The sequence below is a fragment of the Centropristis striata genome, chromosome 11, assembly GCF_030273125.1.
Source record: "Centropristis striata isolate RG_2023a ecotype Rhode Island chromosome 11, C.striata_1.0, whole genome shotgun sequence".
Taxonomy (NCBI): Eukaryota; Metazoa; Chordata; class Actinopteri; order Perciformes; family Serranidae; genus Centropristis; species Centropristis striata.
Window position 1 is genome coordinate 27,963,802 of NC_081527.1, and position 27,294 is coordinate 27,991,095.

At 38.7% G+C, this 27,294-nt stretch overlaps 1 protein-coding gene across 3 annotated transcripts in view; it reads left to right on the forward strand.

The window, feature by feature from the left end:
* Window positions 1-27,294, forward strand: part of LOC131980073 (receptor-type tyrosine-protein phosphatase N2-like) — a 314,375-nt gene that overhangs the window by 222,782 nt on the left and 64,299 nt on the right. For all 3 annotated transcript variants that reach the window (XM_059344220.1, XM_059344221.1, XM_059344222.1), the window contains exon 13: window positions 15,878-16,090. In XM_059344220.1, coding sequence (XP_059200203.1) covers window positions 15,878-16,090 — 213 coding nt within the window. The remainder of the gene's footprint in view (window positions 1-15,877; window positions 16,091-27,294) is intronic.

The following is a 27,294-nucleotide window of genomic DNA, read 5'->3' on the forward strand; positions in this document are numbered from 1 at the left end:
GACCAGAGTGGACTGATGTATTTTCAGTCACAATGAAACAATGTACAAGAAAAACATTATTCAAGTTTGCATAAAAAGTATTTCTAATGTCTTTTTCTGTTGAGGAAACTCTGTGCATCTCCTCTTCTCTCCGCCATTTTAAATTTGTGGTTCAATCTCTGTGAATGACAAGGAGATACAAATGAAATAATACTATATAGAAGTTAGTTAGTTAGTTCATGGTACTAGAACTTTGCACAATCACAGAGGTCACTAGTCAGGCTAACATCTTCAGGAAACATTACCTTGTTTGACCGTCTGTGGTGTTGCCGGTGAGGACGGTCTCCCATCACTAAACTGTCGGGGACAACAGTCAGCACATGGTGCCTTTAAGCTCTTGGGTGTGATTGGACTGGTGAGATGGAGCTCACAGAGGAAGAGCGGCCGGCGGTGAAGCGGCTCCGGTCAAGGCTGTCAGGAGAATTGTTTCATGCTTGTCTGTCTGACTGCAGAAGGAAGACAGTTACATCGGCCTCCACTGTCAGGCCATTTTGCTTGTGAAGTGAGCTTAGCTCTAGGTACAAGACTGTGTGTGTGTGTGTGTGTGTGTGTGTGTGTGTGTGTGTGTGTAGACATAGAAATAGTAAGTATTAGATACTGTATATAATAGTATCTATAGTAACATAGAAAAAGGGAAAGGTAAAGGCATCAAGTGTGTGTTCATGCACTGATATAAATGAGAAATATATTGTGTTGCTTCGGAGTAGATTGAATGAAATGAGGAAATGTGTGTGTCAGCAGTGTGTTTGTGTGTTTGTACAGTATATATGTGCATATGTGCACGACTAAATGTGTATGTGATGTGTTTCCACATATCAGTTGGATTATTTGAGGCACCCAGACATGTTTTTAATTTAGTAGAAAATAGTGAAAGACAATAAAAACTACTAATAATAATGATAATAATAATAATGATAATGATAATAATAATAATAATAATAGAATAAATACAATAAATAATAAAAAAATAACATAGAATAAAATATTGTAAAATAGTAATAAAAAAGAAAGAAAATAGTTTTTAAAAAATGTAATAGTAAAAAAAGTTGTAAATAAATAATTAATAATAATTAAAAAAGCAAAAAAAAATCCCCTACAAGTAACATCCCATCATTTTGCAGGAAAATCATCTCAGAGATTCAAAATGACAAGTGTAGTTTGACTAGTGATTTCATAGGCAGTTTTGACAGCTTTCATGTTTACAAAGAAGGCAGAGAAAGGAGGAGGAGCCAAAAAGAAGGAGGCAAAGGAGGAAAGAAATACGTTTAGAGGGAGGTAAGGGAAATCAATTGAAAAAATAAGAATAAAACACCAGAAATAATCTTTGAAACATGTTTAAGACTTTACTGTTTTATCCCTGACAAAATAAATATATTAGAATTTCAAACCAAACCATTAAATCAGTAAAAGAACAGAAACAAATGATAGAAAAATAGGTAACGGACAGAAGATGTAGAACTAGACAGAATGTTAAAAGTTGTGATTGTATTTCATGTTTGATTTATCAGATTTATCAGATAAATGGGGAGGTGTAAATGTTACATTAGTCAGAAAAAAACATGTTTGTGGTTACCACACACTCATCCCAGAGTTAATATCTTTGTCTTATTAATAGAGAACATCAGTCCAAACAAGTGTAAAAAGTTATTTACAGGCCATTGATGTTCATTTTACAGTCACCAGTAACAGGGTGCACACATCTCTCACATCTTTCTCAGTGAGAAGCACAATATTTTCCATTAAATGTAGAATAAAGTAGTTGAAGCAGAAATTAAAATACCAAGTTTGACTGATTATTTGATCACTTCTCACTTCTGGCCAGTATTAGAAAAAGCATGATAATTGTTCTTGTCTCATACAGTCCAATTAGCTGTCAGACTTTCCGTTGCACTGTGTCCACTATAATATATGTAAGTGTATGAAATAGCCTGTCACAGTCAGTTTGTCAGTCAGCCCAGATGTTATGCTGCTTACTGTACGTTGAAGATTTATGTCCCAGGGGGCGTCAGGGCCGAGGGGCTACCATATCATGCGGATGATGGCTCTTTTGTCTTGGGTGCCATCCCAGAAGACGAGGCGAGCGGGGGCAGGACGGTGGGTCACCAGGAATCCAAAATATGTTGCACTGCACAAAGGACATCAGTTTGGTGGTCCTAGGCTGAATGAGCTGTCGTTTTGGTGGAAAACAAGGGCGAGAGAGCCTTTTCATTTTGTATCCATCGGTGACCGTTTGAATATCTCACAGGCTGTTTGCGGGTATCCAGGAGATGGCTAATGACGGCCTCTGATGTCGCTTCCATCTGACAGAGCTGACGGCCGAGTTGATGTCCGTGTCGCTCCAAAGCCGTCAGACAAAGAGGCAGACGTGTCTGTTGGTAAGGTGGTGAGATGAGTGATGTTTTCTGAGCTCATTATGAGGAGACTGTTGGTCTTAAACCCTCTGTTCACCCGCAGTTACTGACAGCAGACACTTTACTCCTGGGTGTTTTGTAAGGCGTCGAGTGGTAGCAGGGGATTAAATCGTGCAGAGTCATGCAGGAAAGACAACTTTATGGTCACTATTAATCTTAATTTATTTCAGAAGCAGTGGCTGTTCTAGACCAATTTTACTGTGGGGGCCAAGGAAGGGCCAGTGTTTAATCAGAGGGGCACATTAAAAAACGTCAAAAATGATATTTAAGCATTCAAAACCTTTGTTTTAGCTAAAAGTCTCATATTTGGAAGATCTACATTGATGAGACTAACCAACATTAACAGTTATTTCTGTATGACAATGACATTTCTCATTTTTGTGCACAATTACTTTTTTTTTATTTTGAAAGTGCAGTACATTGAGAATGATCTTTATATTTAGCTTTTATTGCACAATTAAACTATTATACAATGTACACATTCTGGGTTCATTCTGCGTACAATGAGATATTGTTTGAACAAAAAATAGGTAAGAATTGTTCCATCGTTCATCGTTGTAAATTTATCATTTTATTATTAATTTGACACGGGGCCACAGCAGGGGCCTGGGGCTTCTTCACAGGGGCAGTGGCCCCTGTAGGCCCCTGTGTAGAACCGCCACTGTTCAGAAGTAATTTACAAAATGCCTCAGTAGATCATGGATAATTATTGGTGAAGAATAAATGATTTACAGTGATCGTTGCTGAACATTCGGCCAAATGCAAGAACATTTTCTTATCTCTTACTTTAGAAGTTATAACTTCTCAGGGACAAACTCAAAAGCATCTCAAACTAATGTAATATACAATGCATCAGTGAAAAACTGCTCATTATTTCTACAACAGGTCTTGGTCACTCAGTTTGTGCCAAAATACGAGAAAATTGGTAAATTTTAAATTTGAACTTTATTGCCATCAGCAATTTAGAACCTAACCTTGGCAAGGCTCGCAACTTGCACCCAAAAGTATTTTATTGTTTAATACGGTTTTGTGATCAACCATTAAAAAGTTGGTTTGGGTTGATTTCACAAAAGAATGCGAGTAGAAGTTCTGGAAGTTTTTGGCCAACTACTGAAACACACATTTTTTTGTACATGCTATTATGCAATTATGTTTGCATAATGTATGTTTGCATAAGTATTGAATAGCTAATTATTATTAATTGGATGTTAAGCAAATATACTGTTGGAAAACATCAGGTAATTTAGCTCTGGACAGATTTATCTGTTAAATAGTTCACACTCGTTGATGTTTGCTGTCTTGCAATCAGAAGTCTTGAAGTCATTGTGGTTTTCCCACCATATGACTGACCGGCAATAGGGAGTGACGTTACAAGATATATACTACGTAATGAGTATATCTGGTCTCTGTTTGTCCTGAAAATGTGAGAATGAACACAGAAAATGACTCATTGGCATGAAAAACACTTTTCAAATAAACCAATAACTTGTAGTTACGTTTGTTGATGTGTTTAATTAGCACGCGTTTTCACAAAAGAGCCTGTTTTTCACAACTCTTTTCTATTTATTGTGTATTTGGTGCATGTTGCAAATGTAAAAACATACATGCTATTGTTACAGGTGACCATTCCCTCAGCTTTCCCTTCAGCTTGTGTGTTGCATTCTCAGTGGCTGTAGCTTGACTTGGACTCCCTAACAGGTCCAAATATTTATCAAAAACACGTCTGCAATTTGTGTCTTTTAATAGACATAGCACTCAAGTACCAATGTGTGACCTCTGAGCCACTACAGAGTTGTAAGGTTATGTGTGTAGTGTAATTCTCTCTGAGGATACCATCAGAGATTCTTCTCCAACAACAATCTTCAACAGACTTTAAGAAACTGTGAAGGTGTCTTCTACCGAACCTCGTCTCACAGGAATCCGTGAAATAGCCACGGATTCGCTTAACTCAAAATCCGTGGAATAGCCACGGAATAACTCAAATTTCCGTGAAACTGACACGGATTTTGCTACAATTCAGGTTAATGACCTGTGGCTATTCCATGGATATTTTTTCCTATTGGTTTTTTCCAAGTCACGTGACTTTCAAGGTCCCGGCGGTCAGAACAAAAAACATGGCAGAAAGTTCTCTCATTTTTAGTGAAAAAATCAATATTTTGACTTAGTTTCTGCATAAAAATGTATTTTGATCACATTTCTGGGAGAAATATATGTTTTATTTTCTAAATATTCACTCAGTGAATGTACATAATCACTTTGTATGTTGGAATAGCCACGGGATATGACTGTCATTAACATGCATTGTAGCGAGATCTGTGTCAGTTTCACGGAAATTTGAGTGATTCCATGGCTATTCCACGGATTTTGAGTTAAGCAAATCCGTGGCTATTTCACGGATTCCTGTGAGACCATGTTGCTTCTACCTCCCTAATGGATATTTTCTGCCTGAATTTTTACTGTATTGTGTATATGTATATGTGCATTTATGCAGATGTGCTAAAACATTTCATGGCGGTTTCTTAGAACTACTTTGTTCTTTCTGGAGGTATAACAATGAGGAAGGACAGTGATTTAAATTTGTTTTTCAGATTTAGGATGATGATATGTATTTGGTTAATTTGGGTATGTAGATTAGGTGTGTGTGTGTGTGTGTGTGTGTGTGTGTGTGTGTGTGTGTATGTATGTAGGTATGTATGTATGTATGTGAAGAAATGACAAATCATTTATAAGTAAAGATATTTAAATACAAAAGAGATATATAAAGATAATCTATAAATTACAATAAAATCACTAATAGTATTAATAATAATATAATACCCAGAGGATAATTGGTAGGAATTTATAAGTGTGCACTTCTTCCTACTCCCTTTTGAACATGTATGATTTAATTTAGTCTGTTAAGAGAAATGAACAACTGAGCTGTTGCATGTACAGGTTTGACCAGTTCTCATATTATTTTCTCTTTTTTTTCTCTCATTGTATATTTCTGTTCATTTCACTTTTATGACATTTATAGCCATCCCCAACCATGCCAGTATTAATGTTTTGCTCTACCCATTAAGCTAAATATAATATTTGCAGCTGATACTATCTGACTGTTCTAGTGGTGTAGGAGCAATACAAACCAAGATGAGAGATTCTGCTTACAGATAAGAAGTAACATGGAGGGAAACCATTCACCACGAGCACAAAGCTCCATTTAAACGAATCTATTGCTGTCAGTTCTTTGTAACATGTGGTACAAATATCTCACAGCACATCTGCTCCTCCACTGACCTCTTCCACATAGAACAAGGTACGGTATGTTTCATTCAGTTTTTACACTCTGTGTGTGTGCGACCGTGTGGCCTTGTAAGGTGCTTTGTGTGAAGGTGTTTACCAAATACAATGCAGCTCAGTGTTCATGTAAAGACCTCATCCACTAAAGTAAAGGAGTGATTTACTACAGTCTCTCATCAGGGCACAAGAGGCAGTTTATCTCTGCATCAAGGACTGTACTGTCGCCCTTTTTCACACTGCTTTGTGGAATGTACATAGTGATTCTAGGTTATTTTTTTACAAGTAGTCCTTGAGAAATATTGAATAGTGAAATGTTCAAAATAATCAACCCTTAGAGAATGAGTGGGAAGTTTTTATTTTGCAAATAAGCAAGCAGTAACACAATGAGTTCTTTTGATAAATGAAAATAATGTATGTAGGAAATTTAAAGAATGTTTAGATCCAGCAAGTTTGCAATTGTAACAATTACTACAGCGCACATTTGCACAAAATGAAGCTAATCTTTTTTTTTAACTTGCATCTAAGCCGAAAGATGCAGCCAGATAGTGAGTTAGATGAACTGTAGTAAATACTATGGTTGGATACCTTAAACCTCATGCCTACCTAATTTAAAGCTGCATTCATCGATCCATAGTTTTTGGAGTCACTCCAGGGCTGAGAAACATGCTGAAAAGATCTCCAATCTAAAAGACAAATAGGTCGTCCATCAACACCACCCGTAACGAATCATATGAGCGTTTTGTGGCTGGCCATACAGAGCGGTTGTAAAAAAGGCTGCAGTTTCTGTGAATTTATGCTACAAAACCACTGAGCTAGGTTTAGGGAAAAAAACTTCCTGGCTAGGCATTCTAAAAGACTAGTAAATAAATGTATGTAAATGAGGCAGTTATGAGGGTGACGTGACTACCGGAAGTGACATAGTTACATTAAAACGCGATGCATAAGTCCTGTGAAGTTTTACTCACATCGTTTAGTTCTGTTTTCACATGTGTCACAAACCCCGTTTTCCTGGATGAAAGTCCGATGTTGGTTCGACTTATTCACCTCTACGGGTGGTAGCGGAGGACAGTCTAAAACATAAATATCCATCATATTTTGTTGACTGTACAAAAACCTATGAGGTTGTTTTTGAGGGGAGACCAGTCTCAAATAACAAACTATCCAATATACTTTCATCCTATAAAGTTATGTGCTAGCAAACAGCTGCCTGCAGCTTTAAAGAGCATTTTACCCTAAATATAGTTATGTTATTCGCTGTTTATATATGAAATATTGATGGTGCAGCTGTACAATATTTGCTTGTTGTGCTAGCACTGAAAGCTGTCTAATGTTCTCTTATCTGTAACACTTTTTAAAATTCTCTATAGCCATGTATAACCCAGTGGTACAACGTATCGACATATTGAATACAATGAAGTCAGTATATTGAAGTAAACTGATTCAGAGTTGAGAGAGTCGACGTGTTTCCACTGAGGCTGTGTCAGAATAAGGTGTTACAGCTTCTGTTGTTACAGTTGTGATGCACACAGAGGCAGAAAGAGTGTGAGCAGGTGGAGGTGGTGTGTGTGTGTGTTTTTGGGGCATAGCTGTAGAAAATACAAGCCTAACGGGAAACGATTTTCTTTGCTGCTAAAAGGGAAAAAGGAAATGAAACATTGGCGCCAAAAGCTCCCTTAACTCTGTCTGTCTTCCACTGAGAGCTGGATAGGTGGGGGTCTTAAGAAGTATGAAGGAAGGGGGGGGGGTTACCAACCCAAAGGCACTGCCCCCCCCCCAAAAAAAAAAAAAAAAAATCTCCAACAACTACCGAGCAACCCCTCCACCCACACTAACACACACACACACGCACACACTCAGAGCGGAGCAGGGTCCTCACTGCCTGCCACCTCCAGCTGTCGCCAAAGGGGACAAAAGGAGGTGTGGGGGTGTCTGTGAAGGAGTTGGAGGGAGTGGGAGGGGTGTTGAATAGAAAGATAAACTGAAGAGCACCCCCCACCTCCAAATACACACACACACACACACACACTCCCCAGGAAGGATCTTGTCATCTGCATTAGGCAGCATCTCCTCTCTTTGCCCTCTCACTTTCTTTTCTAAGCTGAAGTGCACACAGTGGTACGATGGGAGAGTTACTCTCTCTCTCTCTCTCTCTCTCTCTCTCTCTCTCTCTCTCTCTCTCTCTCTCTTGCTCTCTCTCTTGCTCTCTCTCTTGTTCTCTCTCTCTCTCTCTCTCTCTCTCACACGCACACACACACACACATACACACACACACACACCAACACATGCACACACACTTTGTAGCCAAAACAGTCATGCTGTCTCATACTGATATATGTATTATTGTTATATGTATATATCCATTCATGAAAGGCAGAAGTGTAAATGCCTGTATCTTTGCCGTATAAATATAAATGCAAAGACACACACACACGCACGCACGCACACACCTTCCTGCCTTAACACTCTAACCCTCCTCCCATGTTTGCTGCAGCTGTTAGTCCTCCATTGGTCTCAGCACCTCCTTCTCCACTCTCCGCAGCTAATAACTCATTAGCCTTATTTGTTGATTAGGCCTGAGGGTAGCCGTGGTGTGTGTGTACAGTGTGCGTGTGCGTGTGCGTGCGTGCGTGTGTGTGTGTGTGTGTGTGTGTGTGTGTGTGTGTGTGTGTGTGTGTGTGTGTGTGTGTGTGTGTGTGTGTGTGTGTGTGTGTGTGTGTGTGTGTGTGTGTGTGTGTGTGTGTGTGGGTCACCTCCCTAAGTAGTAGCACAAACTGTTAATGTCAGCTGCAGTGTCTTTGCAGAAGAAGATTATGATAGATACATGGATGGATAGAGTAGATGAAGAGATGTAAACACACATCCATACGTCAGTATGAGCTTGTATATCATGTTTTACTCTGAATCAGGAGGTTATACACAATATTTCAGAAAGTTTATTTTTAGCTATTCAATTGTTGTTCAATGGCGCTGAAGTTATTTTGCATTAGTTGTTTTGGTGCAATCATTGGGCCACATAAATTTTAGTCCATATTGTTGCTTGTGTTGCAGGTTTAAGTGAATTATATTTGGGATAGTTCAGTATCTCAGTTTGTAATCGATTAAGGAAGAATGTTTAAATTGCAAAATATATTTGTCCAACTTTCTTTCAGGGACATAAACATACATTTTCTTTTTAGTTGGTTTATTTCTAACAAACGGCTTTCGTACATTTATTTCCTGTTGTTAATAATGCCTAACCAGGAAGTCTTTTGCCCTAGCTCAGTGGTTTTGTAGCTTAAATTCATAGAAACTGCAGCCTTTTTTAAAACCGCAAACCGTACATGTATGTATAATGACGTGTGCTATTTTTAGAATCCTCCTAACAAACGGTCTATTCTGTCGTTCATGTTGGAGATTTTGTTGTTTGGTGAATAAGCTAACACACATCCGATAAATCAAAATAGCTCTATTACATGAAAATGTACATTTTTTCTGAAAATATGATTGATTCAGTTTTTTATGTAGATTGTTAGTTTCTTATTATGTATGATGTTTTACTCAGTAGCCATTGCTTGCATCATCTCACAGCTCTTGAGTTGTCCTATAACTATGCAAAACATCTTCTAAATGAGTCACCATCCCAAACAGTCTCACATTCTTATTAAAGTCATGTTGGAGAAGAAAAACACTGCATTGCCTGTGGAGATAATTCTGCTTGATACTCAGAGAGGAATCTCTGGTTGCAGGAATGTTGTTGAATGGAGCAGCAGCTCGTTGGCAGCACAGGACTGATCTGCCTGGAGATATTTCGAATAGTGAATGTTGCCACACTGGCAGAATGATCTTAATTTGTTTGAAGGAAAACAAGATTTTAAGGCTCAGCGTGAGAGTGTGAATGAGTTATAAAGGGGAGCCGTTCTCCTTTCTCTTCTATCTTAACTCATTTTGCCTCACAGCCTCTTACTCCTGCTCCTCTCCGCTCCTTATTCCCTTCCCTTTCCCTCATTTTTCCTCCTCTTCCACCCCTCCACTCCTGCCCCTGTTTCGTCTCTTGTCCTCACCTCCTCTTCCTCTCCTCTTCCTCCTCCTGTCGGCAACATGTGGAGCCGTCGCCATGGCAACGAGGGGAGGTGACATGTGCTGTAGACAGGCAGGGGAATGGAGGGAGGGATGGGAGGAATATAAGGAGGAGCCCCACAGCGCACTTTGTAGTCTCTCTCTCTCTCTCCCCCAGAAAAAAATAGCATCTCATTCCTCTCTGTGAAAGTGTTGGAGGCTGCTGGTCCTCTTACTCCTCTCCTCTCCTCTCCTCTCCTCTGCTCTCCTCTCCGAGCGTGTGTTGAATTGCGTCAAGGAAAAAAGACAGGAGAAGAAAAAAATCTGTTGGTGCATTTTTTTCCATCTTTTTGCAACGGATGAGAAGCGGATGGCACAAAAAAGGACGAGGAGGAGGTGGTGGAGAGGAAGCTGGGAACTTTCTTTTTTTTATTTTTTCAAAGGAGAGAAAGGGGATGATGGGAGGCGATGAAACTCCCTCTCTCTCCCACTCACTCTCTCCTCCTCCTCCTCCTCCTCTGCCGGTGTGGTGCTGTCTCTGAGTCGGTGGTGTCAAAGCAGCCGGACTGAAATGGGAAATAGACGCGGGAGGAGGTGCATTACCTCACCATGGATTTTTGGTAGGATTTTATTATAATTTTGCATGCTAATGTGTTTCAGTTTTTGTAATAACCTTCTGCTGTTGACTTTCCCTGCAATTTAACCTTAAAAATCTTTACAAAGATTATGAGTCTGTCCTGCTGTTGCTCATTCATTCCTATGTTGGATTGGGGTTCTGCACATTTTATGCACAGTCTCTTTTTTAAAATAATGCATAGGATAATATGTTGCAGCTATATTAATTTTGAACATTTTGTGTTGCAAAAATGCTTCAACACTGTTTAGAAATTGACTAATCTTAAAAAAAAGTAGATTTTTTTTGAGGTAACGCGCAATGGGAGTATCCGTGGAGTTTAGACACTGATTGACGGCGCGCCCTGGTCGACGGGCTTCATGCAGCTGCATCTCACCCCAATATTGTACTAACATTCAGTTTAATGGGATTTACTGCTGTTTTCATTTTCTCCAGCTGAGGCTTCACATTGCTGGAGTGCAAACTTTAAATCATGTTGAGCATTTTTTTTAATGTTGCAAGTGATTTTCAACTTGGAGGAGTGCCCTAATTTGTATGCAATTCGTGCTATCAATGAGAGATTGATTCACACTGGGATAGATGAGGGGAATACAAAGCATATGAAGTGAAATTAATCATCTTTTTGTTAAAATTGTAAATGAATTATATTGGTGTGGAAAATGGTAGTATTTTATAGCATGTTTTTTTTTATTTTTATAAACTGTGTGAAGACTTTCACTTGTACATTTGTGCAGTGTGCACATGAGTGCAATCGTGCCCAGTATGTGTGGGTGTGTACACACTTGCATGTAATTGTGCACCTGCAGATGTGAGTGTATCAAATCATTCTGCAAATCAGAATGTTACACAGTTACATCTACTGATTTACATATGCAGCTGTGTGTGTATGTGCGTTTCTGTGCATGCATGTGTGTCCGCGGTGCGTTTCTGTTTGCTGAAAGGTTTTGTTAAAACCCTGGCTAAACTTTTTCCAAAGGCCCGGGATGAATCAGAGGTGAGGGACAGATCTTTGTTTCCTACAGCAGTCGTCGTGGAGGAAAACAATAGCCGGCCGCCACTCTCCCTCTGACCTTTTTTCACCCATTCTGAATAAGCCAGAGCCGTGCAAATCCATCTGCCTTTTGTCTATGGGAGCCTGGCTAATCCACACCCCCCTTCACACACACACACACATACACCCTGTCACACAAACACACACACACACACACACACACACACCAGCCAGGAGACCTAACCCCTCCACCACCAATCCTCTATCTGAAATCCACATACCAAAAACTACACACACATTTATTTCCGTTCTTTAAAACTCGCCTCATTCTTATTTCTTAATTGATTTTAGGAACATTTTCTTTAGCAGTAACAGCTGTAAAGCAGATTATTGTAAGTAGATGAATTAAAATGCTACCTACACATTTACGCTAAGCGTGGTCAAAGGAGCCAATTTTTATGCAAAACTGAATAAAAAAAGCACCCGGAGAGAAATAAAACCCTCAGAGATTTTCCGTAATGATACATTTCCTTTCCCTCCCTTTTTGATGGTTTCTTTATTTTCCCCTCCCGTTCAAAGACGCCTGTCTGTCTGTCTGTCTGTCTGTCTGTCTGTCTGTCTGTCTGTCTGTCTGTCTGTCTGTCGGGAGTGTGTCTGATATTTGCTGAAAAAGGCTGAACCCAGCAGCGTATGCAGCCAGGCAGCCAGCATCCTTGACAGGCTATGTTAATGCTTTTCAGAAATACTCAGTCAGGAGGAGCTGCACACTGTATGTCAAATCACGTTTGCCTATGTGAAATGAAAAATTTGCAAGTACAATCGCTTTTGCTGGGGCAGATGGACAATAGAGGTGGAGGCATGAAAGGAACTCCCTTCTCCCTGTGCTTTGGGGAGACAATATTTCCCTTAGATTTTCTGCCGTTCTCTGAAATAGACTTGATCGGAACGTCTGATTTTACTCCAGAAACAAACTGGATTTCTGTCTTTCTTTCCATGTCATATCATTAAAAAATACCTGAGCCAGGAATTTTCACGATTGAAGTCTGGAGTGCTATTTAATTCTGTCTGTGTTCCATTTTGCTACCAAATCAACACAAATGTCAGCCAGATTACTGTCCCAGATTACCTCTAATCATACCAGGTTAGATTTCCTTTGATTTCTGAGATGCCGTGGTCCAGCGGACGCAGCTCTCTACATCAGGCCCCTCAACATGTAATTTGATTGAAAGTGTAGAGCCACAGGAGGGAGAGTCAGGAAAGGCCTCAGAGCTGCAGAGCTGCACAGATAACCTCCTGCTATCGGAGACAGAGTGTAGGTGACACTTATAGGAATCATTATGCACACACAGGTATTCAACACTTTGCTCTGTATTTCCAAGTGTTTGGTTTCATGCTGTGTTAGTGAAAAGGTTACACAGTCCTCTGCACAGTAATGACTGCATGCATTGGCTCATCATGTGTGAATGTTCCGCCTCCCATCCTGAGCAAACATTTGATTTTCAATCATTGCAAATTTCTGCTACATCTGCCTCTGCAGCGCGAGGCGGAATGGCTGCTCGTTTTTCATTGCAGCGATCTAGCAAGTCATACACCCCCCGAGTCTCTCCCAACACACACTCCTCCACCCCTTTACTGCTACTAACAACTGCAACCAAACTTGATTAAGCAGGTGGGGTCAGGCTACATTTGTTTGAATCAATAGAAAGACATGCTAGGCAGCTATGATAAAGAGAGCAGAGGGGAGGTGGGATCAGTGTGTGTGTGTGTGTGTGTGTGTGTGTGTGTGTGTGTGTGTGTGTGTGTGTGTGTGTGTGTGTGTGTGTGTGTGTGTGCGCGTGTGTGCGTGTGTGTGTGTGTGTGTGTGTGTATGTGTGCGCGCGTGTGTGTGTGTGTGTGTGTGTGAGGAGTGGGGGAGTGCTTTGGAAACGGCGGCATCTGTCCCGTGAAAGATGACTGAGCTGTTACAGTTAGAGCTTTGAATTATGGGCCATTACTAGCCAAGCAAGATGCAATCGCTCTCCATGAAACTTAATTTGACAAAACAATGAGATGACTCGAGGAGTAAAATGACAAATGAAGTTATTTGATTTGAGTTTAAAAAAAAAAATATATATATATATATATATATATATAAATAAAAAGTGCATTTTGCAAAAGATGATTGCAGTGGAAGCTTGTGAAATCAGCAGTAATGCATTATTAATGGCCTTGCCAAGCCCGCAACACGTCCAGCCCACTGCTCAGCTACTTTTGTTTATGATGCTTCTTTAACGGCTGCTGCCATCTTTAACAGTAATAAAAAGAAACATTAAAAGTATAAACTACAATCAATTCTATCTGCTTTTTACGAATGCAGCATTAACATCTGCAGCTTTACAAATACAGAATCTGTGCATTATGTTTATTACTGATTTATGAAGAGCCTTAGTAGTAACTTGCACTAGTAGATAAATCTTTTATATGCACTGTACTCCTGAGCTGGATTTCTCACATTTGTTGTTCCGCTTTTTTAAAATATTTTTTCCCTCGCACTGAGAGAATGGTCTTTAGTGCAGCGCCCCAGTCAGAGACGCCCACTGTTTCCTTTCAAGGCCGTCACATTACTATGCAACCAGCTTTTACAGTACGGCTTAGAGCTCCACAAGCAAATTGGACACCCCACAAAGCATCGGACAACTGTTGTCCCCCATTGTGGGTTCTTTCTGCAGGCACTCTTTATCAGGTGCTGAATGCAGAGGCGGCAATGAATGAAATCATAGGGGGTGGGGTGGCGAGGGAGGAGGGGGGCATCATGGAGTGGCGATGGTGTTAGGAGGAGGGGGAGAAGGGGGTCACTCCCTGAAACCTCACAAGAATTCCAGAACAATTCGTGTGCAGGGTAGAGCGCTCCTTTTCCCACCTCCCAGGGTTTCAGGGTTTCTCTGTGCTGACAGGCAGGCAGGAGGGATTCGACAAGGCTGCCCCCTTTCTCCCGACCGCTTTCAAAGCCTCCTTTCCATTAACTCACCACGCCGCACCTCGCCTAATCTCTGTGACCTCTACCACCGAGGGACAGGGATTTTTTTTTTCTTTTACCCCCCATTTCTACCCTCGAGACAAGCCTGCTGCCTTTCTGCGAGTCTGAGAGCACCTCAGGATTTTTCTCTGGCACAAAAACAAGACTAAACAAGCTTAATATGCAGCATAAAATTACTATCAGTGCAAGCTAATGATGAGCTATAGTGAGCATTTACATTTTTGTACCAGTGAACAGGGAGGATTTATCTACTCTGCTGCAGAGATGTGAAAAAAACACTTGTGCCCAAGTAGAAATTACTCAAGAAAAGATGTTTTTTTTTTCAATTGATTTCTTTTGATAATTCTGTGTCAGAAGGAATTGTAGGCCTTGTCATTGGCAGTGCAATTTGTAGCTTTTCTCTTTTGCTTCTTGCCTTGTTCTTTGTTGTCAAGATCATTATGCAGTGTGTAATAATGGGGAATTATGGTGCCTATTGTTAACTCTTGGTAGTCAGGTAAAACGCAACAGGCCCATTATCTTGAGCTCGCTGGTGTCTGAAAATGAACAGTGAGCAGCAGTTGGAGCTGCAGTTCGATAAGAATGACTTCCCCCTCGCTGAAATTATTGCGGTGGTTCGTTTTTTTTACAAACTCCAGAAGCCGCCCCAAACAGAGACTTTTATCATACAGTATGTGTCCATTGTGTTATCTTAAGCAGCAGAGCGTGTGAAAAGAAATCTTTCATCTCCAGTTGTTTGCTGAAGGATCTGGTTCTCACGCGCTGGATTAAAGTGCCGCCGAGGTCGAAATTGGCAAGGCACTCGCTCAAGACGGCAGAACGTCTGTTGCCTCCACTCACAACGGTAGAAAATTCCTCCAATATAGCAAACGGTGTGCTGAGCTGTCGAGGCACTCTCAGGATGCTTTGCTAAACAGGAGTTTATGCATTCTATGCACTCCTGGGCACAGATGGTGGAACAAACGCTTGTGATTATACTTTTCATCGAGCACACTGATATGCATATTTATGTCTTTCCAAAAAAGGAAATAAAAGAACCATGTGATTTTACACTTTCATCTACTGATGTAGACCTTTGAGAGGAATCATTGGAAGCAAAACAATTGAGGCTTTAAACGTGGTTCAGATAGATTACTGTCGAATGAAGGATTTCAGTGTGCCTTTGGTGTTGTACCACTCAAACACTCCACCTGATGATTCTGCAGATTAGTTCCTTTTGTCTGGCTGATCAATAGAATCACCTGGTGTAGTTTTTGGCTGCAATTAAAGCATGCATTTTGGTTTTCCTCCCCTGCAGTTCACTCCACCTGCTACCATCACGACATTTTTAGCACGATGGATGAATAAAACTCTTATCTTGCCTGTGAGAGTACCACGCTCTGCCTATTGAGCTGCACAGGCAGCCACTGGCCTCAGATAAAAATAATAACAGAAGCGTATTATTGACCGTCCGTTCTTCTGTGGCCCACAGGGAAGCCAGATCAACCAGATCCCCACTAAGTACAGCCAGGCGGAGTCCACCAAGTTCCTGGTCCTCACCGTCGTGTCCATCCTGTGCATTGTCGGCGTGCTGCTGGCCTCCACCGTGGTCTACTGCCTGCGCCACCGCTCACACCACAAGCTGAAGGAGAAGCTCACCAATCTGGGGACAGATACCGGCAGCGATGCTACCGCCACCTATCAGGTAGGAGGTGTTACTGCACTCAAATGTGTTTTTTAAAACAAAAAATTAGATGCAATGTTGGGATGGTACAGAACAGTTCTTGGAGTTCAACCAAAGAGTGATTTTGTTTCTTTTTTTATTTTAATTATTTTTAATGATTTCTATGAATTTATTAGGGAACTAAAGTTGAATCTCTGAAGTCCAAGAGATTTTGGTTCAAATTTGTCAACTTCCTATGCATTCTGTGTCTGTTTAGCATCTTTCAGTCTGTCCTTACATCACATGCATGGCTCCTTTTTCTCCACACAAACTTGGATTAAAGTTAAAGTATAAAGCTGCCAGGGACCGAAAATACAAACAAAAGACACAGGTGTCTATGGAAATGTACCATTTTTTAAATTTTTTTATTTATTTTTTTTACCATTTATACACACAAAAACAGCAGAAAAATAATAAATAATAAAACTGTTTTGCATGTAAATTAAAAATAGTAATAGTTTTCATTGTAGAAATAAAATTCACATTTTAAAAATGTTCTAGAAACATAAATGGCACACTGAAAACTCCTACGATTGCACTTTCAACTGACTTTCTCAGCTTATCTACATATCATATATAAATAAAGTTATTACTGTAAATAAAACATGTGTATCTTGAGTAAATACATGGACTCCAGAGGGTTAAGAAGAAAATCCAAAAATGCAACATAATTTGGTGAGGCAGAAATGATTGTTATCTTATCATCTTCATATTTATTTTGCAACCACAAATTTGTTTAATTAAATCCAAACAGAAGTGTGCAAACAAAAAGGGTTTCATTTATCTCATTTCTACCATTTATGTTCTGTTGCTATAGATACATAAATTAACAGGCTTTTTTTCTGTGCATGTGAGTAAAACTGAAAAGTAAAACAGAGTCCCTTTTTAGATATTTATTTTTCGCTAAGTGTTGCATTTAGTGTTCATGGTTGAAAGCTTTTACTTTGGAAACTGTGTCAGTGACATTCTCTCATTTTTCCTTTAACATTGTCATGTTCTAACTAGACTGACACTGTGCAGTGATTGCTTACTGTACTTAGTCCCCTGCTATAATTTGTTGTTTGGCACATGAGGCAGTATCACCAATCCAACAGGTTTTCCACCTCAAGTCATTTCCATTCCCCCTTCTGCTCGCTGTAATTATCCTTTGGCCGGAATAGCCGGGTGTGAAATTTAATTTACAGAATCCAATATTAAGTGGCTTTTTGAGCAAAGAATTAGATTGAGATTTTTCCGTCTCTCTCCCTGACCTTTTCCCCACCATGTTTTTAAATGAGAGTGGTCCTGTGAGCATTGATTTTATAATGAGCCCGGCCCATCCCCTAAGTGCTTACATTTTATGCTCTTCTCCGGGGATTTTTAACTCCTGAAATAGACTGGCTGCTGCGTCAGAGGTTCACCTCAACACCGCCGACTTGTTAAGATTCGGAATGTGAATTTTTGCATAAAGATCTATTGTTTACCACTGAAATAAATATGAAAAAGGATTCATTTCATAGGATTTTGCGAAACAAGTCCTGACATTCAACATGTCCAATGACAGGCTGACATTTCAGCTCTCCACCTCACTCTGTCTACATAAAATATTTGCTTTTCCTCAGTGTGAGAAACTTATCTTCACGCTTACTTGCCTCCGAGATTCGCTTTAAGCCTCTAATTGGAAAATGCTAATTAAAATTCACACGTAAGACTGTGTTTACGCATTATCCATCTGATTAATAGCTAACAAAAACATTTATGTTGCTCATTCTTGGGAGGTTTTCTCAGCACGGCTTTGCTGAGACTCCCAGAGCTCTTCCAGTTGATTCTCTTCCCTCTGTCGTCTTTATCGAGTCTCGACAGCGAGCCGTCGTCATCCTCAGTGAAAGACCTCAGTGTTCAGCTCCCATCTTAGCCGTGTAAGCCTCGTCTCTTTGTCAGCGCTGCTGTGTAGAGGGGTTCCCTGGGCTGGGTTCTGTGAGTTTGTGTGTGTGTGTGTGCGTGTGTGTGTGTGTGCAGTCTCTAGGGCTACATGCAATTAAAGCAGACAGAAAGCGGCAGGCTGCCTGACGGCCTTACTACTGCATCTCCTTCATACTGGCTGTCAAACACACATACTCACACACCAGCATACACACACAAACATGCACCGAAACACACATATATGCATGCACACACTCACCAGCCACTGCATGTTAATGATTCTTGCCCTTGGCGCGTTTGTTTGAGGCCTCACTTCACACACTTTTACACACACACACACACAGCCTCTTCCATTCACGTCACCGTGCCTCTGAATCCCCTCCACCTTCAGCTCCGCACTCCTCCGCTCCACTCCCCGCCCTGTCAATCAAACGGTCCCCGTGAAACCGCAACATGGGATTGGCCGACACTGACAAAGGAGACATTGATTGACAGGCATCGACGGAGGAGTGTGAGCACCGTGTCTGAGCTCTGGGCGGGGAGATGGTGGCTGATGCTCGTCAGTCAGTCACTCAGTCCCTGGATTACTCTGCAGCCGATATGGGAGTCTACAACGTCGCCTTCAGTTTATCTTTACATCTGACTCAAACTTTTATCTGCTCCTAAAAGTCACACTTTTTTTTCTGGAAGTAGAATCCACCAGCACGGCGAGATCATCGCACATGATTGTGGTGCAACTTTTCACACAGATTTTCCACAAATCTAGAGATATAATCTTGTTCCAATATTATCCTATTTAAAGATATCATCGCTGCACCATGACGTGTCTTTAACCCTTTATCGGGCATGAACTATATTTGGTAACTTCAGTGGATATCAAAATGGGGACCCATTGTCTCTCTGTTTGGTTGTAGAACCACATGGATTTCGAGAAAAATGTTGCAAATTTACTAGATTATAGTGGCAAATCTACAAGAAAAAAAGTCGCAGATTTAAGAGATTTAGAGTGGCAAATCTGTGCGAAAAAAGTTGCGGATTTACGAGAAAAAAGTTGTTTTTTTCCCACTTTTTTCTCGTAAATCCGCAACTTTTTTCCCGCAGATTCACCACTTTAAATCTCATAAACCTGCAATTTTTTTTCTCGTAGATTTGCCACTTTAATGTTGTACATTTGTAAAAAAAAAACAAAACATTTTATTTCATTACACATTCTGGCAGTATGTGATATCTTCCAATATTCTCTAGGGTTGAAATTTGGAATTTGCAAGTTTTTCAACGAGTGCCCTATTAAGGGTTAAACGAAGCGAAATCTTAACATATTTGCATGTTTTCTCAAATTCTTATGGCACAAATCCAGATTAAATGACTTGTTAAGGAATTTTTTGGGCAAATTTTATTTTCCTCACAGACTGTCTGTCTCAATTTAATTTCAAGGACCCTCAAAGGCGCGATAACATCATCTTTACGCTGCCAAAGAATAAGTGCAAAACACATTTCCAGCACATCTCAGTTTAGATTACACAAGCAAGCAATAACTCTTTTTACCTGACTGTCCTCCACCTCCTTTCTCTCTGTGTCAATTCTGTTATTTCCTGTCTTCTCCTCTCTGCTGCTCCTGTGTGAATACGTCAGTCTGCTGATAACAACCTTTCATTAAAAATCAGACAGTTCGCAGTCAGTGTCACCTGCCACTGATATGACAGAGAGATAGAGCGTTATTTCATCACATATCATACGTGTCTTTGGGAAATCCTTATCCTGAGTGATTTCAGTGAAAGCTTTTGGTTTGATTTCACGTATCAAAAATTATAATTAATATTTAGCACCAGGATTCTTAGTAGAAACAATTGGATTTAGTGTTACAGTGGATTTCAGGGTAGAGTTTATGGTTTCCTGTGCAGCCAGTGATTCATCCAGGAGGCTTCCATGTAACATAATTGTCTAAATTTGTTAGATAGAAAGTTTTGCACTGGATTTTTACCAAAAAAACCTACAAGTCAGTGTCTTTATGACGCAACAACAAGTTAATGAGTAAACAATCTATGTTGGACAATATAAAAATACTTTGTGAGTGCATAAGGCAAGTCAATGCATACTATTATCTATTGATGCTTCTGCAGAAATTAATGTGTTTAGTACCACTGCAGAAAGTAGTGTAACGTTAGCGACAAACAGTGACTGTATGCAGTTGGAGGGTCCAACTGAAATTTGGGCTTTTTTCCCATCTCCAACAAATAATTTATGTTGGCTCTTTATGGCAATGACTGGTATATTTCTCCGTCTGAAACCAAGTCATTTTAGACCCTGATAATAACTTAAAGGCACTACTTTAGCATTCGTTTTATGAAGTTCTTAGATATCACAGAACCTGCAACTGCACACAAAAAACATTAGTGGCAGATCCTAATTCAACATTTGAACTTTGCACGCTTTCAACATGACTGTACTAGGTCTAACTGTAAGAGTAACCATGCTAGATTTGGTTTCATATCTGGTAGGAATTAGTTTCAAATCTGCTAGCAAAGCTTTGACATTGATCATAACTGTCATTAAGATACAGTGATGAAGGAAACTAACATGCTTATTACTGTTTGTTGCTGCATTTTTTTTTACAATAAAACAATACGATGTAGAAAATAATTCAGCTATCTCCACATTAATCCATACATGAGCTTTATATCCTTTGCAGGCTAAACTCTTTTCTGAGCTGAACTATTTGTAATCTCAGTGGATTTATTTCTAGAATGAAAATGATCACATTTAAATATGTTTATTATCCAAGCTTTCAGCAGCTGCAATCCAGACACATTTGAATTAGTATTTAATTCTGTCCTACATTCCTTCTCCTGCAGCTCTTCTTCAGTCCTTCAGTCCCCTGCCCCCCCCCCCCCCCCCCCCCAATCTCCACCCTCCCTCAGCTCCACCATGTTGTATCATGTCCCCCTCTTGTATTTGTTTGTTTGTTCAAGCACTCGGGTGAAGGCCCCTACATTTGTTTTGGTCAGAAGGGCATGTAAACAGAGGCGCCCCTGTGTGCCCACCGGGCCCTGCTGACACACCCCGACCCCCATACCCAGTCTTCCTCCCCATTAGCGGGCTTTTATAAAGACGGGGGTGCCCTTGTGGCACACGCCTCCCGTCACCGACACGCCCGCCGTCGCCCCAGGGTGATGCATGATTCGAGACGGTCATGTGGCGCCAAGTAGATTCCCTGGCATGACGCCCATGAGAGGGGGTTGTTGGGGTTTTTCTTTTAACCCTTAATAGGGCACTCATTGAAATACTTGCAAATTCCAAATTTCAACCCTAGAGATTATTGGAGGATATTACATACAGCCAGAATGTGTAAAAAAAAAACATACGGACCCGGGGGAGGGGGCTAATATTTAGAGAAAAAAGTTTACGAGATTAAAGTGGCAAATTTACGAGAGAAAAATGCTAGATTTATGAGATTTAAAGTGGTGAATCTGCGAGAAAAAAGTTGTTTTTTTTCACTTTTTTCTCGTAAATCTGTGACTTTTTTTCATGCAGATTTGCCGCTTTAAGTCTCTAAAATCTGCAAATTTTTTCTTGTAGATTTGCCAATTTAATCTAGTAAATCTGCAACTTTTTTCATAAATATTGAGAATCTGATCTTTGCTGATTAGCTGGAAGAAATCCATGTGGTTCTACGACCACAGAGAGACATGGGGACCCCATTTTGATAGCCACTGAAGTTACCAAATATAGTTCTTCGCCCGATAAAGGGTTAACCTTTGTTTATGCAGGGAGGGTTGAGGAGGCGCACATGCACTGCTTGAATCACGTCTCTATCTTCACAGCAGCAACTCTTAGTGTTTTCCTATTGCTTTCAAGTTGAGCTCTCCTGTTTCTCATACCTTTGTGCTGTTCATTGATTTCCGGCCTGAAAGAAAAATCTTTGTGTCAAAGCTTTTATTTTGTTTCCGGCCACCAAACAAAATCATCTTCAGGGCATAAAGGAAACTCATGTCGGCAGGTTTTCCACAAGCAAATGAAATGTGATTTCAGTCAATAATTAAAACTTTGAAAGGAAGATGACTGCAGTAACTATAGTATAAATTGCACGTTCGACTTTCTCTGCATCAATGCCAGTCTTTGTCTCTTAAAATCAACCGTCTCATCATTTAGCAGCCTTGTACAAAACCCTATTTGTGGTTTTAAATTTCACTTATTGAGTTGACAATCTTATCTGATGCAAAGTTATGGCTCTGTTGCTCACATTGTTTCAAAAACAGTGTTTTTCAAATGCTTCCATACATTGTAAGATTGATTTTCTACTTTCCAGACGGACATTTGTTTTCATTCATTTCAATTGTTTTAAAAATCAATTTGAAAAGACGTAAAGCTTTTCCAGAGATTGGTAATCCATCACGGAGAACATTTATCTGCTCGTATGTTTTTTGTCAAAGTTAATGCAGTTTTAAGAATGGATGCGCCGATACCTTCAGGGAAAAATGCTGCCAGAAAAATGAATCCAGAAGACAAACAAAACAAAAACATATAAATGTCCCGGATAATTTTCTCATTTGTTGCATTTAAATTTTTGAAATATTGGATGTCCTTGAATGTCCCAACAATGAGGCGTTTTTCAAACAGTCCCTGTATGATGATGCATCTCCTGCAAAAATAACATGCACAAAATGACTAAAAATGAAAAAAAGCACAGGTCATTTATAGAAGCTAGGGGTAAGGATTTAAAAGGTTGTACAGATATTAATAGATTTTAAAAAATGTACAAATGCAGAAAAAATTGTCAATATGTACTGGAAGCTTAAACTGATTGTTTATGATCAGTTGTTTTTTGGTCTTTTGTTTTTTAGATGTAAACATGTACTTCTATGGGTTTTTGTTTGTTTGTTTGTTTGTTTGTTTTTTGTTGTTTTAAGTATTTTGTTATAATCAAAGTTTTGTTGGTGTAGGCTACTGAAAATCAATTGTATGTGATGTCAGACCATCTTTTTTTATTTTTATTGTTCAAGTAGGGGGCAGACAAATATAAGAAATGTTTTCTTCTTGCTGCTCCTTTCCAATCATGAAGGTCTACACTCAAAAAAATGTTTTGTTGAATGAATGTGGTTGCACAAAATAATTTTATCTGAATCAAGATATTTTTATTATGTTGACTGGACTTATACATTTTAAGTAAATCTAAAAAAAATATATTATGTTATTCTTTCTCAGTTATTTTTGAGTTCATTTTACTCAAATTTTCTTAGTAAATCCAATGAAACTCACTTTAAATTAACTTAAATAAATTGTGTATGTTCTTTAAATATATTGTACACTTTCAAATCAATTAAAACGTTAAAATTGTACCTTTTTATATTAAGTTGATTCTAATTAAACATTTTTTAGCTATCATACATGACAGAGAACCACAAGATGTGTAGACCACCAACTTTAATATGATACAAACAATACAACACAAGAAAGCAGAAACACACTGCTCAGTCTAAACTGACAAAAAAAATTGAAATTTGGATGAACTTAATTTTTTCGAGCTACATTTAATTAAATAAGATTGTCATAATTCTGACAACATATGTTGAAATTACATGTATTTTATAAGTGGAGTTAAATAACACATACTTTATATTAAAATATGCATAAATAATATATGTAACATTTACTAAGGGTCAAAATCACTTTTTTCAGTGTAGGGTGTGTCTCTGTATACATTTTGTTGTCCACCTTCATGAAAGGGACAAAATAAATAAATAAATAAATAAATAAGCAAGTACACAGGCTTCAGTATCTTAATCAAGGACATTTTCACGGTACAGTTGCTTCACTTACAGCAGACTGTTAACTCTGGGCTCCCCTGGTGCCACACTAAGCAGAGACAAGACTGAATGTGTTTGTTGTAATTCCCTTTGAGTATGACTTAGTCTCACCTAGTTTGTCATTAAGGGCATAAATTCAAAATAATAAAAGGCAACATTGAGACAAAGCTGGAAAATGCACAGCAGACTCTCATCCGGATCGTAAACCATGGTGATTAACGTCTCGCCACCTGATGAAGTATGTATCGCTGAAAATCAATACACTGTAAATAAGATGGGGTTGGTGTTTGTGCGGCAGCAGCTCGGAGGGAGGGGACTGCAGAGGCACTGTAAATTTGCACTGTTTAGACTCTAAACCTGTCCCGGGTTATATTATTCCTTCAAATTTTTTTGCCTTTTTGTCCTCTAATTGGCTCTCGAGGGGAAGCCATTTTGAATCAGTTTTAATTACATCATAAAAGAATTTGCTGCGGCGGCAAAGTTCACTGTGTGGGCTCCTTGAAATATGAATGCTGTTGATCATGTGTTTCCCTCCCAGACAAAACACCCACAATGCAGTGCACGCTGCTGATTGGGCTGCATGTTGCTGAGGATGAAACACAGACAGCAGAGCAGACAAACTGGTGACTTTATTTTTTACACCCAGAGGGGTTACGCATGTTTTTGTGGCCAATATTTGTCTTTTATTCACCCAGTTTTAGGTTGTTTTGTCCATTTTTTAATCCTTTTCATTCTGCCTCTATAAACCACTTAACATGCCATGTTGGTATAATTTTATTTAGCACAACCTCGCCTATATGACCTGATAATTATTTTTTCGCTTTTGACAGACTGGATCAACATTTTGAACGCAAAAAAAACACAAAAACACAAAAACACATAAAATTGGACATTAAGAATTATGCTTTTTTACTTTCAAAACCCAGTCATGCTCAATAAAGAACTTTATATATTGCAGAAGCTTTTTTTAAACATATATCGGTTCACAGATATAATCGGTTATGCTGTCCAACATGTGCCATAATAAAAACTTTATACTAATATATAATGCAGAAAATGTTGCTATAGTCAGCAAATAAACAGTAATTATGTTTATTTAGCTTTTTTAAAATTCTTATTTATTCTTTATTTTCTCGACAATGTAAGACATTGTTTGTACAATGTATAACAATATTAGATATGATTTATTAATGTTTAGTTTAGCTCTCTGGGTACATTTGCAGGGTGGTGAAAAATCAGTGCAGAATCCACAAAGAGAGGGTTTTTTATCATTCCAGTTCAAAAAATGATTATATCAGCCACCATATCATCCTAAAAATCCCATATTGGTCATCTCTAATTACAAATATAATATGTAAGAGGTAAAATGAGGATACCAACTATACTAAGTATATTTGACCTTATCTTTGGTTTTACTTGACCGATCATCAAACAAAAACTTGCATTGAGTTGTAACCCTCTGGAGTCCATGAAACCACATGCACATTACTTCTTCATTACATGAAGACATAAAAATGAAGCAACATTGAGTCTTGCCATCAGCTTCCCTCTGAAGTTCTGGCTTGAAACTGCATACCAGATTTTTTTTTTCATGATATTCGGCCAAGTAAAACGGAAATAATGTAAAATGTATTTAGTATAAAAATATAGAACTAGATGTTATCCTCATTTTACCTGTTATGTTATATTTGCAACCTGTGTTCATATTTGCAACATGTACATTTCTGTGTGTGAATATTATTTTAAAGATCAGATTTTATGTTTTCCTTTGTTTCTTTTGGGTTCAAAATTTTGATCAAGTCAGTCAAAGTTATAATATATAAAATATCTCTATTATACAATTTAAGAGACTGACCAGTTGGTGTTGAAAACCTCTTTTCCTCCTGAATATACAAAAACATGCAGTGACATATAATCTTCTTTGCAAAGAATAGGCTAAAAGCAGAGCTTTAATGTCCCATGATGCTTCATGCTTCATGATGCTTTTCCCTCCTGATGCGACAAGATTTCAAAAGAGCAGAATCCTTGAAAGTGTTGGCATGAAAATGATGAAATAGGAAGGTGAACAAAGGCAGAAAATATCAGACAGTTGCAGCTCTAACCCAATAAGTTCAATCACAGCAGCAGCTGTCACAAAACTAAACCCAAACTGAATTACACATAAAAGTGTAAAAAAAAAAAAAAAGTATTAATCACTAAACATGTTCCTAATGAGGGATTCTCTACATTAAACTTCAGCAACAACATTCAGAGATCAACCGGGTTAATCAGGGTCCTAATGGACAGACTCATTAAACTTGTATCCATTTATTATGCATGTAACTATTAAAGGAATTAATCATTTGATACAGAAAATTGATTAAATGGTTTTATTACAAGATGAGATGATTGACTATCTCTGCAGATCTGTAACCATAGAAACACAACTCAATCTGATAAATTCACGGAGCCTCCGATGATCAATCCAACGTTTGAATACATTAAAGTAAAAATGTCAGCTGTTTCTCTGCAGGAACATGTGGGTTGGATCATTAGATTTCGGCATAAGCTGATCAGATTTGAAACAATGATCTGTTGTAGAAGAAGAAGTGATTTTAGAAATTGGATGGTTTGGTGTTGTTGGTATTCTCAGATATTACAGATACCACTTTATACATTTACTTTTCTTTTTTTTAAAACTTTCATATTACAGTGACAACTGATTGATTACACAGTTTTTGATTTGTACAACATATTTGACAAAATTCTGAAAACTTTATTTTATGAAAAGTCTGTTTCAATGACTTTATGAATAATGAATTTATGACTGTCTTCATTCATATGTTGATTATCTTTGTTTAATTAGTCAATTGTTGAATTGGGCTGATGCACCATTGTGAGGTACTTGTGCTTGACTTGAGTATTTCCATTTTATGTAACTTTATACTTCTACTTAACTACATTTTGAGGTAATATTGCACTTTTTACTCCACTACATTTAGCAGCCGGCTTTACTTTTCAGGTCGAGATTTAACCCCAAAAATGTGCTCAATTTAAAATGATTATGCATTTTTTAATATAAATTAACCACACAACACTATATTAAGTAGTTCAAATGAGCCCTACCTTGACAGCATTAAAATGCTGCTTATATAAATGTATCAATAATGATAATACAGTAATGTATTTAGAATATATATATAAAACAATGTGAGTGGGTCCATTCTACTATTCTTCTATCTATACTTTTGGACTTTAACTTCAGTAAGTTTTGAATGCAGGACTTTTATCTGAGTGGAGTAATTTCACAGTGTGGTAATAGTACTCTTACTTAAGTAAGAGATCTGACCACCACTGATGATGTGCACATTGATTTTTCAAGTGCAACTGAAGAAAGCTATCAGGATTGTCACTTTTTCCAAAGAGTGAGTTTTTTAAGTAATGAATCCCAGTTATAAGAGGGATTAGTTCAAACTAATGTTAACTTTTATGTGATCCTCA